Raw genomic sequence first — 11,662 nt, forward strand, 5'->3', positions numbered from 1 at the left:
TATATACCCCACGGCAACATGGAGCCTCCAAGCACTGTCAAGAGTGCCTGTCATTTTCTTCTCTTCCAGGATCATTACCTATCTTTACTGGCAGATCACAGAGGGCAGAAAGATCATGATCCGGCTGCTCCATGAACAGATCATTAACGTAAGGTTTTCCTGTAACCCCCTCCCCAAATACCCCCTGCCCCATTGCTTCTCTCGACAGAGTATAACAAAAAAATTCCAAACATATTCCAAAATAGAGAGAATAAATAGTACAATGACTTTCCAGTTCCCATCATCACCCAACATGTGTGCGCATGTGTGTTCTTGTATGTGCAGGTACACATGGAAGTGCATGCACATGTGTGTAGAAGGGCAGAAGACACCTTGGGTGTCATTCCTCAGACTCCGTATTTTTTTTTCGTTTTTTTTCCATTCATATTTTTAGAATAATAAGACAAGGTCTCTTCTTGGCCTCAAAGTTGCTGAGAACTCCAGGCAGGCTGGCCAGTGAGCTCCGAAGACCTGCCGGTTTTCATTTCCTCCCCCACTAGAATTACAAGCACATGCCACCATGCTTGTCTTATATTGGTTCAGACATCAAACCCGCTTGTGAGCACTTCACTGACAGATGTCACTTCAGCCACATTGACATTTATATACTCTCATTTCATGCCTGCAGATCTTTGCGTTACTTTTAATACTCTTGAGTTTTTGCATTAGCTAACTCTCTCATCCCAGTGACACCGTACTCGACAAGAGGCCCCTGGATGGAGGAACTATTTATTTTGGCTCACATTTCAGTCCATCACGGTAAGGAAGGCAGGGTAGAGTTCATGACGGCAGGAGCATGTGGCAGAGTCTGGTCACGTGTTGGCAGATCAGGAGGCAGAGAAGTTGAACCAGAATCAGAGGCAGGTACCGCCTCCAAGGCCTGCCCCCAGAAGCCCACATCTGCTATTTAGATCACAGTCCTGACAGTTCCATGACCACCCGAGAGAGCACCATTCCTGGGGGTAGCCCTTCCTGCTTGGGGGAGCTCAGAGGCCACAGAAATATTAGCGTGAGCTGTAGTTACACAGTGATGGTTGTTGGGATAATTACTACAAGCAGGATGTGAAAATCCATGGTTCAAAATTTAAGGAAAAACAGGATGAAGTTGGGATGACAATGCCTGTGTGTTGATATTGCCTTTGTGGTGTTGGGGTAACCATGCCTATGTGAAGCTGGGGTGACCAGGCCTGTGTGATGCTGGGGTGACAGTACCTGTGCAGAGGAGACAAGGATGCTCACCTGGCTCCCCACACAGGTGGAGCAGTTCATGCCTTCCTGCTGTAGGGCTCCTGGGGAAGTGATCTAGGCTCCTGGGAGAAGGAACACTCTCTCTTGTTTTCCTTTGAACTGTTCAATCACAGATCTCAGCCAACACAGATAGCTTTGGACCTTTTGTTTTTAATTTTATTAGTTATTATTAAATTATTTGTGTGTGTGTGTGTGTGTGTGTGTCTGAATACAGGCATATGTGTCTCTTGTCAAAGAGGACAACTTGTAGGAGTCAATCCTCTCCTCTTACCAGGGGTTCCAAGGATGGAACTTGGGTCTTCAGGCTTTTGTAGCAAACACTTTTACCTGCTGAGCCATCTTACCTGCCCACGTAGAACTTTGATGGCTGAATTATTGTTGATGTCCTTAGAAACGCTAAGTTTTGGCATCTCAGTATGAGGACTGGGGAGACCCAGGCAAAACTAGTTCATAGAATGAGGACTGGGACAGGGAGCTTGCAAGTAGGGCTCCTGAAGGTCTGAGTCCTGATCCTTGAGACAGTGACACAGAAGTTACAACCAGCATCAAGCTAGCAAAGATGCCACCCCAGCCCATTGGGGAGGGCTTGTCCCTTGGAGGAACCTATGGCAATGCAGGAGAATTCCAGGACTCATCGGCTTTGCTCTGAAACATTCCTTCTCTTTCATCTGTAGAAAACACAGTGGATGGACATCTCCGTCGGACTTGTGGGACCCCCTTTGATCCATGCCTTCTGCACCCGACACCATCTTCCATGCTTGACTTTTATTTTCCTTCTTGGCAGGAGGGCAAAGATAAGATGTTCCTGATAGAAAAGTTGACCAAGCTGCAGGATATGGAGAAGAGAGCCAACCCCAGTGCACTGATCCTGGAAAGGAGAGAGGTGGAGGTGAGGTCACAGCTCCTTTGGGGCCACAGAACACACACTGGCATCCTTGTGACAAGTGCATTGGAAAGCAGACACAAAACTCTAGGGTTTCTGTTTGGTTTTTCATTTCTGTGCAACAGAGTCTAGTCTTGATATATAGCCCAGGCTGGCTCCTGTTCTAGCCTCTTGACTTCTGAGGTTACAGGTGTGATTAGCTCCTTCTCTCTATGATACTGCACTTTCTGTCATTAAGCATTTTTGTGCTTTTAATTAAAAAAAACATTGTTTATCATCTAATACTTTCATGATTGGCTGTGGTCCAGGAGCTGGGTCACTGTGAACTAAAGAATGCTCTGGCCTCATGGAGTTCACACCTGTTTTAAATCACCCAGGAATATACATGTGTATCCCATTGAATAGTCAACACTATTTTTCCAGATCTTTCCCTGGGATGTCAGCAATCACACCTGTGTCTCCCCGGGATGGATTCTAAAAGTAGGGCTTTCATAATTGTTTAACCATAGCATGATGTCCAACTAATATCATCGCTTTGTCTTCACTGAACACTATCCTGGACATAGTTGCCTTCTGGATATGTTTGGACATTTGAGTTTTGGGGCTTTTCAAGTAGTAAAACTGGTGTTGGATGAAACATTTTATTAAGGACTATAATAAGTTGTCAGTATATTAATAGTCATTGCTTTGTGGTGCTGTGGATAGAAACCAGGGCCTTGTGCATGCGGGGCAAGTGGTCTACTCCTGAACCACAGCCCGTGTCCTGATTATTATAAGTATTTTACTGATTTCTGCTCCAAGGATGTACATCTGCCCCCATAGCATACTGTTAATTAAGTTCATAAAAAGATTTTTTTTTTGCTAATTGCCATTGGTCTCCTGGAATACACCAGTAAAAGGTGTATATACATTAACAACATAATTTACTATCTGTGTAAATTAATACTATCAGTATTGCGCATCTCAAATCCCCAAAAGTCAGGTACCCTTTTCGCCCCCAGCAGTAAATATCTGTGGAATGAATGCCATATCCATTGCTAAAAAGCTAAACATGCTGGATATTTCTGTGGCTGGCTCTTGGTCTCCATTACCGCTTCATTTTAAATTGGTGCTAGGCTCACAGATTGTACCAACTGTTGGCAACACACCCAGCGTTTGTGTCCCCTGCTCCAGTGACACCGCTGTCTGTTTCCTTCATTTACAGCAACACAACCCTTTGTATTTGGAGGACCTCAGCACTGCTCATGGTGAGTACCAGAACTGTCAAGACAGAGACGTGCAGTGGCACAGCCCGAGGGAGAAGGTGTGCAGTTGCTCTTCAGCCGCAAACCCGACCTCGGATGAATTTGCTTTTGGTCTGGTCTAACGCAGAAGCTCACGATGTCTCTAGAACCTGGTTTTTGTCGGTTTCAGGTCACATGTTAGCATGTTACACAAACAGCTGCTTTGTCATGATGGCAAAACATCATCGCCAACATCTCCCATCTCCTCAGGTTCAATCTAGTCAGCGATTGAACGTTCCACATCAGCTTCATTCAGTCTGGTGTGTTCACCCACAAACCCATTTCTATGACTGTGAAAATGTGACAGTACCTTTGGCCGTAGCCAAGCCCCGTGCTTCAGCTACAGTACTGATGATACAACCGTACAGATCATAGGAACTGAGAGCGGGCAGTTCTGCCTGCCAAGTCAGGGGCTGATGCCAGGAGAATGATGCTGGGGAGGAAACAGATAAGCCCACTCACTTTTCTAGACCAGTTATTTATACTTCTGTGTGTGCATGGTTGTGTATGTGCCTGTGTATGTACGAGGAGGCCAGAAGAGGGAGTCGAGGGTCCTCTATTGCTCTGCCTATTTCTTTGAGGCAGGAACTCTCCCCGAACCTGGAACTTGAATTTTCTTGGCTACTCTGGAAACCAGCAAGCTTCAGTAATCCCCCTGCCTCTGTCCCCATTATATCAGGGTTTATAGGAATGTGTGGGACATCTGGCTTGGTACCTGGGCCAAACGCTGGTCCTCATGATTCTACAACAAGCACTCTGACCACTCAGCAACCTCTCCAACCCTGCATTGGTTTTTTTTTTAAATAGTATTTACCATCAACAGTCAATAATGGAGATCAAGGGGAAAGACTAAAATCTTAAAAAGGAGGCAGGAAGGACAGCTTGAGAGCTTTCCCTTGAGGAGATGGGGCTGTGTGTATGTGTGTTAACTTCTCTTTCCTGTGTCAAACCCAGACCTGCGAATGAGGCGATCAGTGCAAGAAGAGAATCCAGAAGTCTGATGATGGCTGTGTGTTGTGGCAGCCAGACGGCAGTCAAAACAAGAAAGATGATAAAAACAAATGGGACAGCCTCCCTGACGGCTGGACCTCGGGAGCTTCTCAGGAGTGGAGTCTAAGCCTGAGCCAAGAGGACTCTGACCCACAGTGCAGATGGCTCTATAAAAGAGGGCACACTTACTTCTCTTCCAACCAGGATTGCTGATTTTTTTTCCCAAAACAAAGTACTTGAAATTTTCCAATTAAAACTATTAAATTATTGGGATTATCCCACAAACACCTGGGAAGAGGTAGCCTGCAAATATTGCACTTTTATCTTTAAGAAATATGTATCTGCATGATGGAGCCTTTAAGAATCTCTCTTCCTAGACCTGGCAATGGTTTAAAAACTGGTGCTCAGAAAAATGGTCCACAATGAATAAAAATGTGACCCTTGATCGGGGATGCAAAAATCTCTGAATGGCGTGACTTGCATTTGCTCTGACTTTGAACTAGAAACAGTCCCATGTCACCTAAAGCTGAAGTGTAGTGAAAGGTCTTGCAGCTGAACTTTGTCTTTATTGAGTATGAGAGTCTTGGGGCTGGACTAGATATAGGAGAGGTGGAGGAAAAGAATGAGACCCTGTCCCTAGAAGAGTGTATGCATGGTCATTGTTATGGTTTGAATCTGAAGTGTCCTCTGCAGACTCATGTTTTGAATGTGTGTTCCCTGACTGGGGAGACTGTGGAACTTTTAGGAGATAGACCCTTGATGGAGCAAGCAGGTGATTAGAGGCAGGCCTTTCAAGGATATTCCTGGCCCCAAGTTCCTGCTTTACTCTTCTCCTTAATCAGCCATGATGCAAACATCTGCCACACGCTCCCACTGCCACAAACTGCATTGTCTTACCAAAGTCATCCTTCTGAAACTGTGAACCAAAATAGATAATTCCCTGAACTGCTTCAGTCAGGCATTCTGTTACAGCAAAGCCAACTCGATACAGTCATCAGAGTCTCGCAAGTCAAGTGAGAAATTAGGGTGACATGTAGAATCCACGTGTGCACGTGAGATGAATATGTACATGAGGAGACGTTTTTGCAAATCTGTCAAATGATCCTGAAGGCATGTAACTGTCCTTAAAACTGGAAGCTAAGCTAGACTCACCTCTAAAGGGCCACCATGTCTCAATAGTGCTATAGACTGAGGACCAAGCCTTGAAACGTGTATTGGACTGGGGAAACACCTACCCAAATCATTGCACTTCCCAACGGTCACCCAAAGGCTGGAGAACCTTGGCTTATGGCTGGAAAATGGTAGCTTCATGCTTACATGTGGAAAAGGATAGCTTCTTTTGAATCCTGCAGGGTCTTACCTCTTAGTGGCTGCAGCACACACCCACTTCATGTCTTAGAAGGCAATGATATAGGGTTCAACTCTGAAAGGAGAAGCTAAAATAGTATACCACTTGCCCATGTCTTTGTAATCTTTAACTCGGAACTACGTGGAAGGAATTAAATGCTTCAGTATGGTGGTGGGCAGCACTAATATCTCCCAGGATTCTCACAGCCGGAGCTTCTGTGAGACATTTAAGTGAGGCAGAGATGGAGAGATGGGGACAGGGTGCACCAGCGCCCTTGTTCTGCTTGCAATTCCACCTGTGTACAAGAGCACGGCTTATTCCCGTGGTGTATGACGGTGTCCCATGCCGCCGTCCCATGCTGTAGTTTTTACCTTTCATTACCTGGTGCTCACAAATTACAGAACCTAGTTTGTGAGGTTGGGGATGAAATCCTGGAGTTTGCAGTCCTCATATCGAGGCCACACCCTGAGCAACCCGTTAGAACCCTCCCACTCCCCACTCTTATTTGTTCCCTCCTTAAGTAGCATAGTATTACACTCCAGTTTTGGAGGAAACTTTCCACCACTCCTTTGGACCTCATCGCATTATCTCTGTGGAAAATGCGGGGCGGGGGGGACGATGACACAAATTGTGTGACTACCATTTGGCTTGTGATGGGAACTCACACTCGGGTTTTGATTTGCCTGCAGTCTCATTGCTAGAGAAGGACAGAACTGAGACAGCATTGGCTCCCCACAGCCCCACATCCTTGCCAACACTTGTCATTTGGTGTTTTGATGATAGCTATGCTGATGAGATGGAATCTCAAGGCAATTTTAGTTTGCACTTCCCCGATGGTGAAGGATGATGAATGGTTTTTTTCTTTCAAATACTTATTTGTATTTCTCCTTTTGAGGGCCGTTCATCCAATCCATTAGTCATTACTGGCTAATGGATTTTAGTGTGTGCGTTTTTGCAGTTCTTTAGATTCCAGCTATTAACCCTGGTCAGATGTTTCTCTGTTGAATTCTCTATCTTGGCCCCTCTTTTGGGAAAACATTCCATATCAGGTTAAAGTATTTTTTTCCTCTTGTTATTTTTGATAGTACAAGATTGTACTGATTGGAATTTTTATTTAGTTTATTTGTAATGTTGAGCAATGGATCCAGAGCCTTCTGTATTCTGGCCAAGTATACAGCCACTGAGCGGCCCAGCAGCCCTTGAACACTATCTGAAGAGGTATTTAGAACTCTTTATATTTATCCTTGCAGTTCTGACATGTGTCCCTTGCGCTCATCTCCAGCTAAGGGGCGATCATCAGGTATCGGTCTGCTCTCGTTATCTCCTGCCCTTTCTCAGGGCAGTGAAGTCACCCCTGTCTTCTCCATTTTCGGCACAGCTTCCTACTCCCCCTACTGAGTGCTAGGGGCGCAGGTACACACCACCATGCCTAGTTCGTGCACTGCTGGGGTTGAACACAGGGCTCCCTACATGCCTTGCAAGCAGTGTACCAACTGAGCCACATCTCCAGCCTTGTGAACGTTGGGATGGCAAAAGACATCTGCGGTACCTTTCCTAGTGTGAAGCTGGTTGAACATTGACAGGGCTTTGTATTTTCCTACTGTTGACTTATCAGGGTATTGCCACAGGCAATGGTGCAGGAGTAACTGCCAGCGCTTTGATTATTGTGCTGTCCCTGATGGAAGAAGCACTTTAACTCACTGGCTTTATGAAGCAGGAATTAACCCCACCTTACAGAAGAGGAATCTGATGTTCAGGAGCTGTGCCACTGGCCAGGGTCATATACACCCTAAGTGACTGAACTGGAAGGCAATACCTACCCAGTCTGTCCCAGCCCCTAAGCTTCATAAAACTAATGAGACAGCACACAGGCCAACAGAACTGCATCGGGGGGTCTGTACGGACTGTCACCCATTAATACGTACTGTCTCCAAAAAATTTCTGCATATAACAAATTGTACACACATAACTGATCTCCATACCTCTTGCCATCCCTTCAGCTAGCTCTTATTTTCTTTATATATTTAACACTCTTCTGTTTTTGCATATGTGTGTCATGTGTTTATGTATGTTCACATGTGAGTGGGCACAAGTCTAAGTGGGAGTACATATGCACATGTGTGCTGTGCATTCAAGTAGAAACTGGAAGTTGACATTGAGTGTTTCCCCCCCATCACTTTCCACCTTATATATGGGGTCAGGGTCTCTCCCCAGATCCGAAGCTGACCCCTTTGGCTTGTCTAACTAGCTGGCTTACCATGGGGACTTCCTATCTAGGATTGCCAGTAGGCCACCACACCCACCCAGATTTTCTGTGGGTTTTGGGAATCCATCTCCTTAGTTCTATTCATTTTCAGCCAGCATTAGTGGGTTGTGGCAAAAAGATGAAAAAAATTGGAGTTGGAAGCCTAGATTTCTGGGGTCCTATTTGTCACTCATCACATCAGTAACCTTCAGCAAGTTCTTTACTCTTCCTCAGCCTCTTCCAGTCCCTCACCTTAGAAAATAGTAACATGCTGGGCAATGGTGGCATATGCCTTTAATCCCCGCACTTGGGAGGCAGAGGCAGGCAGATCTCCGTGAGTTCAAGGCCAGCCTGGTCTACAGGATCTAGTTCCAGGACAGGCTCTAAAACTACAGCAAAACCCTGTCTCGAAAAACAAGAAAACAAAACAAACAAAAAAAGGAATAGAACCCCCTGAGAATCAAATGAGACCATGAAATGCTTTGAAATGTCTAACCTGAGAGCTGTAGAAGAAAGATTAGATTTCAGAGTCAAAAGACCCTGCCTCCTGGCTTCTCTGGATGTGTGGCAGAGATGGCGGCTCCTGTGCTGGAGCTGGGGGTCAGGAGGCTTACCTGAGGTGGAGAGTCCGGATCCCAACTGTGATGGCCTTGGTCCTGAGCACATTGTTTCTTCAGCACAACCACAAGTTATCACAAGTCATGGCCCTCCTTGAGGAACCAAACCAAAACCATCAGGCCAGATTTCCGAGACTCACACATTGGAGAGCTTGACTGCCAGGAAGAGTGTTCAGAGGCGGGTTGCCCACTCTCTCTCAGTGCCGGCAACCTTCACTACCATCTACTCTGGGCTGCTTGGTGCTGCTGTTTACTTGTGAATTGTTGAGACACAGGTCTCACATTTCTCCAGCTGGTCCTCAACATTATGTAGCTGAGAATGCTTTTGCACTTCTGATGCTTCCGCTCCACTCTTTGAGTACTGGGATTACAGGTATGTACTCCCGTGCCTGGTTATGTATTGCTGGGATTGAAGCCAGGCTTTCCCACATGCTGGGCAAGCTCTCTACCAACTGAGCTACATTCCCAGCCTCGGGCCATGTTTCAAATGCTGGTATATGAAACGGAAAGGAAGCATAGTAATACTCTCAGATGAGGAGGGTCTGGTGAGCTGGTTAGAAAGTGCTGAGTGAGGAGTTTCAGAATCTAGTCTCCAATGGGCTGATGGAAATCCGATCAAGTTTGGGGGTTTCTGCCAAAAAAAGGCTTACTTCTAGTAATGAAAGTTTGTTTCTGGTGAAGAAGAGAAATAGAATCCAACAATGACAAGACAAAGCCAGGCACAGCATCCTCTGGCTGTAATCCCATCATTCTAGAGGCTGAAGCAGTTAGTCCACAATGACTTTGAGAGACCAGCCTGGGCTTCACAAGCATGGCAAGACTGTGTTAGATGTATAAAGATGTGTCCGTGGTTATGCGGAGACACATAGGGATACAACATCAACACAGCTTCAGAGTCCTGAGCAGGGAGGTGCATGGCACTCAATGTGGGAATTTATGATTTATCAGATGTAAATTCTTGCTAATTTATTAGTTTTTTACTCTGGTAATTTTCAACAAAAATAATGTAATCCTGAAATGATGATAATGGGAAAAAAATACTAGGTAACACTTGGCTTTCCTCTGTGGCCTCAAATTTAAGGGCAACAGCTGTAGCTAATGAACAGTACTGCCTTTTAATACGGGTCAGAAGTCCAGTTTTTCCAGAGTGTCATTTTTTGCAACCTAAAGATGTTTTTATCATTTACTTTGGTTTAAAATAACAACCCTACATCAAGAAGTCGGCAGCCGATATCTCTAAGATGAACTAAATGCTACTCAAAACATTTCAGCCTTTCAAACGAACATCCTTAAGTGAATGCTGACGATTAGTATTTTTTTCTTTTTTCAGTTAAAGCGTTTTTCTTTTTGCAACACCCTTTCATGTAATGGCAATAATTAATTTAAGTTATAAGAGCTAGTTAGAAACAAGCCTAAACTATAGGCTGAGCTTTTATAATTAATAAGTCTCTGAGTCGTTATTGGAGAGCCAGTGGTCCCAACCCCACCCCCCAAAAATCAGCCTACAAGACCCCATTTTCTCAGACCCAGATTCTAAGTTACAGCCCAGACTAAGCGTCCCAAGGGAGCTCTAACAGCATGCACTAACACTTTCTCAGGATTCACTTGAGCCCAGGTCCCATTAGCAAAGAACTTGAAGTCTTAAATTCTACTTGGCGAGTCAAGGGCAAAATGGATTTGGAGGGACATCAGGACGCTCTCAAGTCTCCAGAAGGGTTGCAGCCCTTCCAAGGGCCAACCCACTCTGTCACATGCCAGGCAGCCATTTTCAAGGCCTCACTTGGTCATAGTGACATGCTTAGATATTTAATACATGTTAAATTTCTCCAGAGAACTTCCTTGGGGTTGGGGTTAGAGCTCAGTGTGGAGTATACTCTTAGTGTGAGTTCAATCCAGCACCAAAAACTAAAACAGAAACCAAAAGTTTTAAATATTGGAGACTTATGTGGCAAGGCTAGATTCCAAATGGAGATCCTCCTGCCTCTGCTACCCAAATACTTGGGATTACAGATATACACCATCACAGTCAGCCTAAAGCTAACCCACATGCCCCTGCTAGCTTCCCCCTCCCAACCCTCCCTTTCAGTCCCATCCGTGGCTTTTGTCAGATCCGCAACCTAGCCTCTCACAGCTGGGTCTCCTGGGGCTAACCTGTAATCTCAGCTACTTGGGAATCTGAGAGGTTTGTAAGTTTATGGCCAACCTGAACAACTTAGTGAGACTCTACCTTCAAGAGGCTACGGGGCAGTTAAGAGCCTAGGACAGGTGCTCAGCAAGCCTGATGACCCGGATTCAGTCTCTGGGATGCACACGGTTTAAGGACAGGGCTCAGGCAGGCTTCTTGTGATCTCCACTCACACCTACAGTAAATGTCCTTTAACATTTTTGACTTTGTTTGAAATGGGTGTTTCTTTGTATAGTTCCGGATATCCTGGAACTCACTCTGTAGACCATGCTGGCCTGAACTCAGAGATTTGCCTGCCTCTGCCTCTCTGGGATTATAGGTGCACCACAATTGCCTGGTTTAAATCTTTTTAAAAAGAGGGCTAGTGGTATAACTCTGAAAGAAAGCCTGCTTATCATGTAAAGCCTAGGTTCCATTTCTAGCATCCAAAAAAAAAAAAAAACCCAAAACCAAACCCAACCACCAAAAAGCTACTTAAGGACCGGTGAGAGGCTCAGCATGTAACAGTGCTTGCCACCAAGCCCAGGGATCTGAGTTCAATCCCAGGGATAGACTTCTGCAGGTCGTCTTCTAACTTCCATGGCAGCAATGATGGCTTGTGTTATTCCTTCCCCCAACAAAAATGTAAAAAAAATAATAATAAAAACAAAACTGCTATGCTCCCAATAGAAGCCTTCTTTATTAATGTAGGGATGATGAGGACCAAGTCAGATCACCCAGAATTGGATACTGACTGCCAAGTGTGTTCTGAACTCAGGTATGTAACTAAGTCAGTGGTGCCTCAGCTTCCTCATCAATAAAGATGATGCCAACACATTTGTAAG

General features: G+C 45.2%; 1 protein-coding gene across 4 annotated transcripts in view; it reads left to right on the forward strand.

Moving 5' to 3' along the window:
• Tmc5 (transmembrane channel like 5) overlaps positions 1 to 4,898 on the forward strand; it is an 85,394-nt gene extending 80,496 nt beyond the window's left edge. For all 4 annotated transcript variants that reach the window (XM_075972006.1, XM_075972007.1, XM_075972005.1 and 1 more), the window contains exons 18-21: positions 70 to 148; positions 2,072 to 2,176; positions 3,375 to 3,417; positions 4,408 to 4,898. In XM_075972006.1, coding sequence (XP_075828121.1) covers positions 70 to 148; positions 2,072 to 2,176; positions 3,375 to 3,417; positions 4,408 to 4,454 — 274 coding nt within the window. In that variant the 3' untranslated portion in view covers positions 4,455 to 4,898. The remainder of the gene's footprint in view (positions 1 to 69; positions 149 to 2,071; positions 2,177 to 3,374; positions 3,418 to 4,407) is intronic.
• Positions 4,899 to 11,662: the final 6,764 nt, after the last annotated feature.

Source organism: Microtus pennsylvanicus, chromosome 5, assembly GCF_037038515.1.
Source record: "Microtus pennsylvanicus isolate mMicPen1 chromosome 5, mMicPen1.hap1, whole genome shotgun sequence".
NCBI lineage: Eukaryota > Metazoa > Chordata > Mammalia > Rodentia > Cricetidae > Microtus > Microtus pennsylvanicus.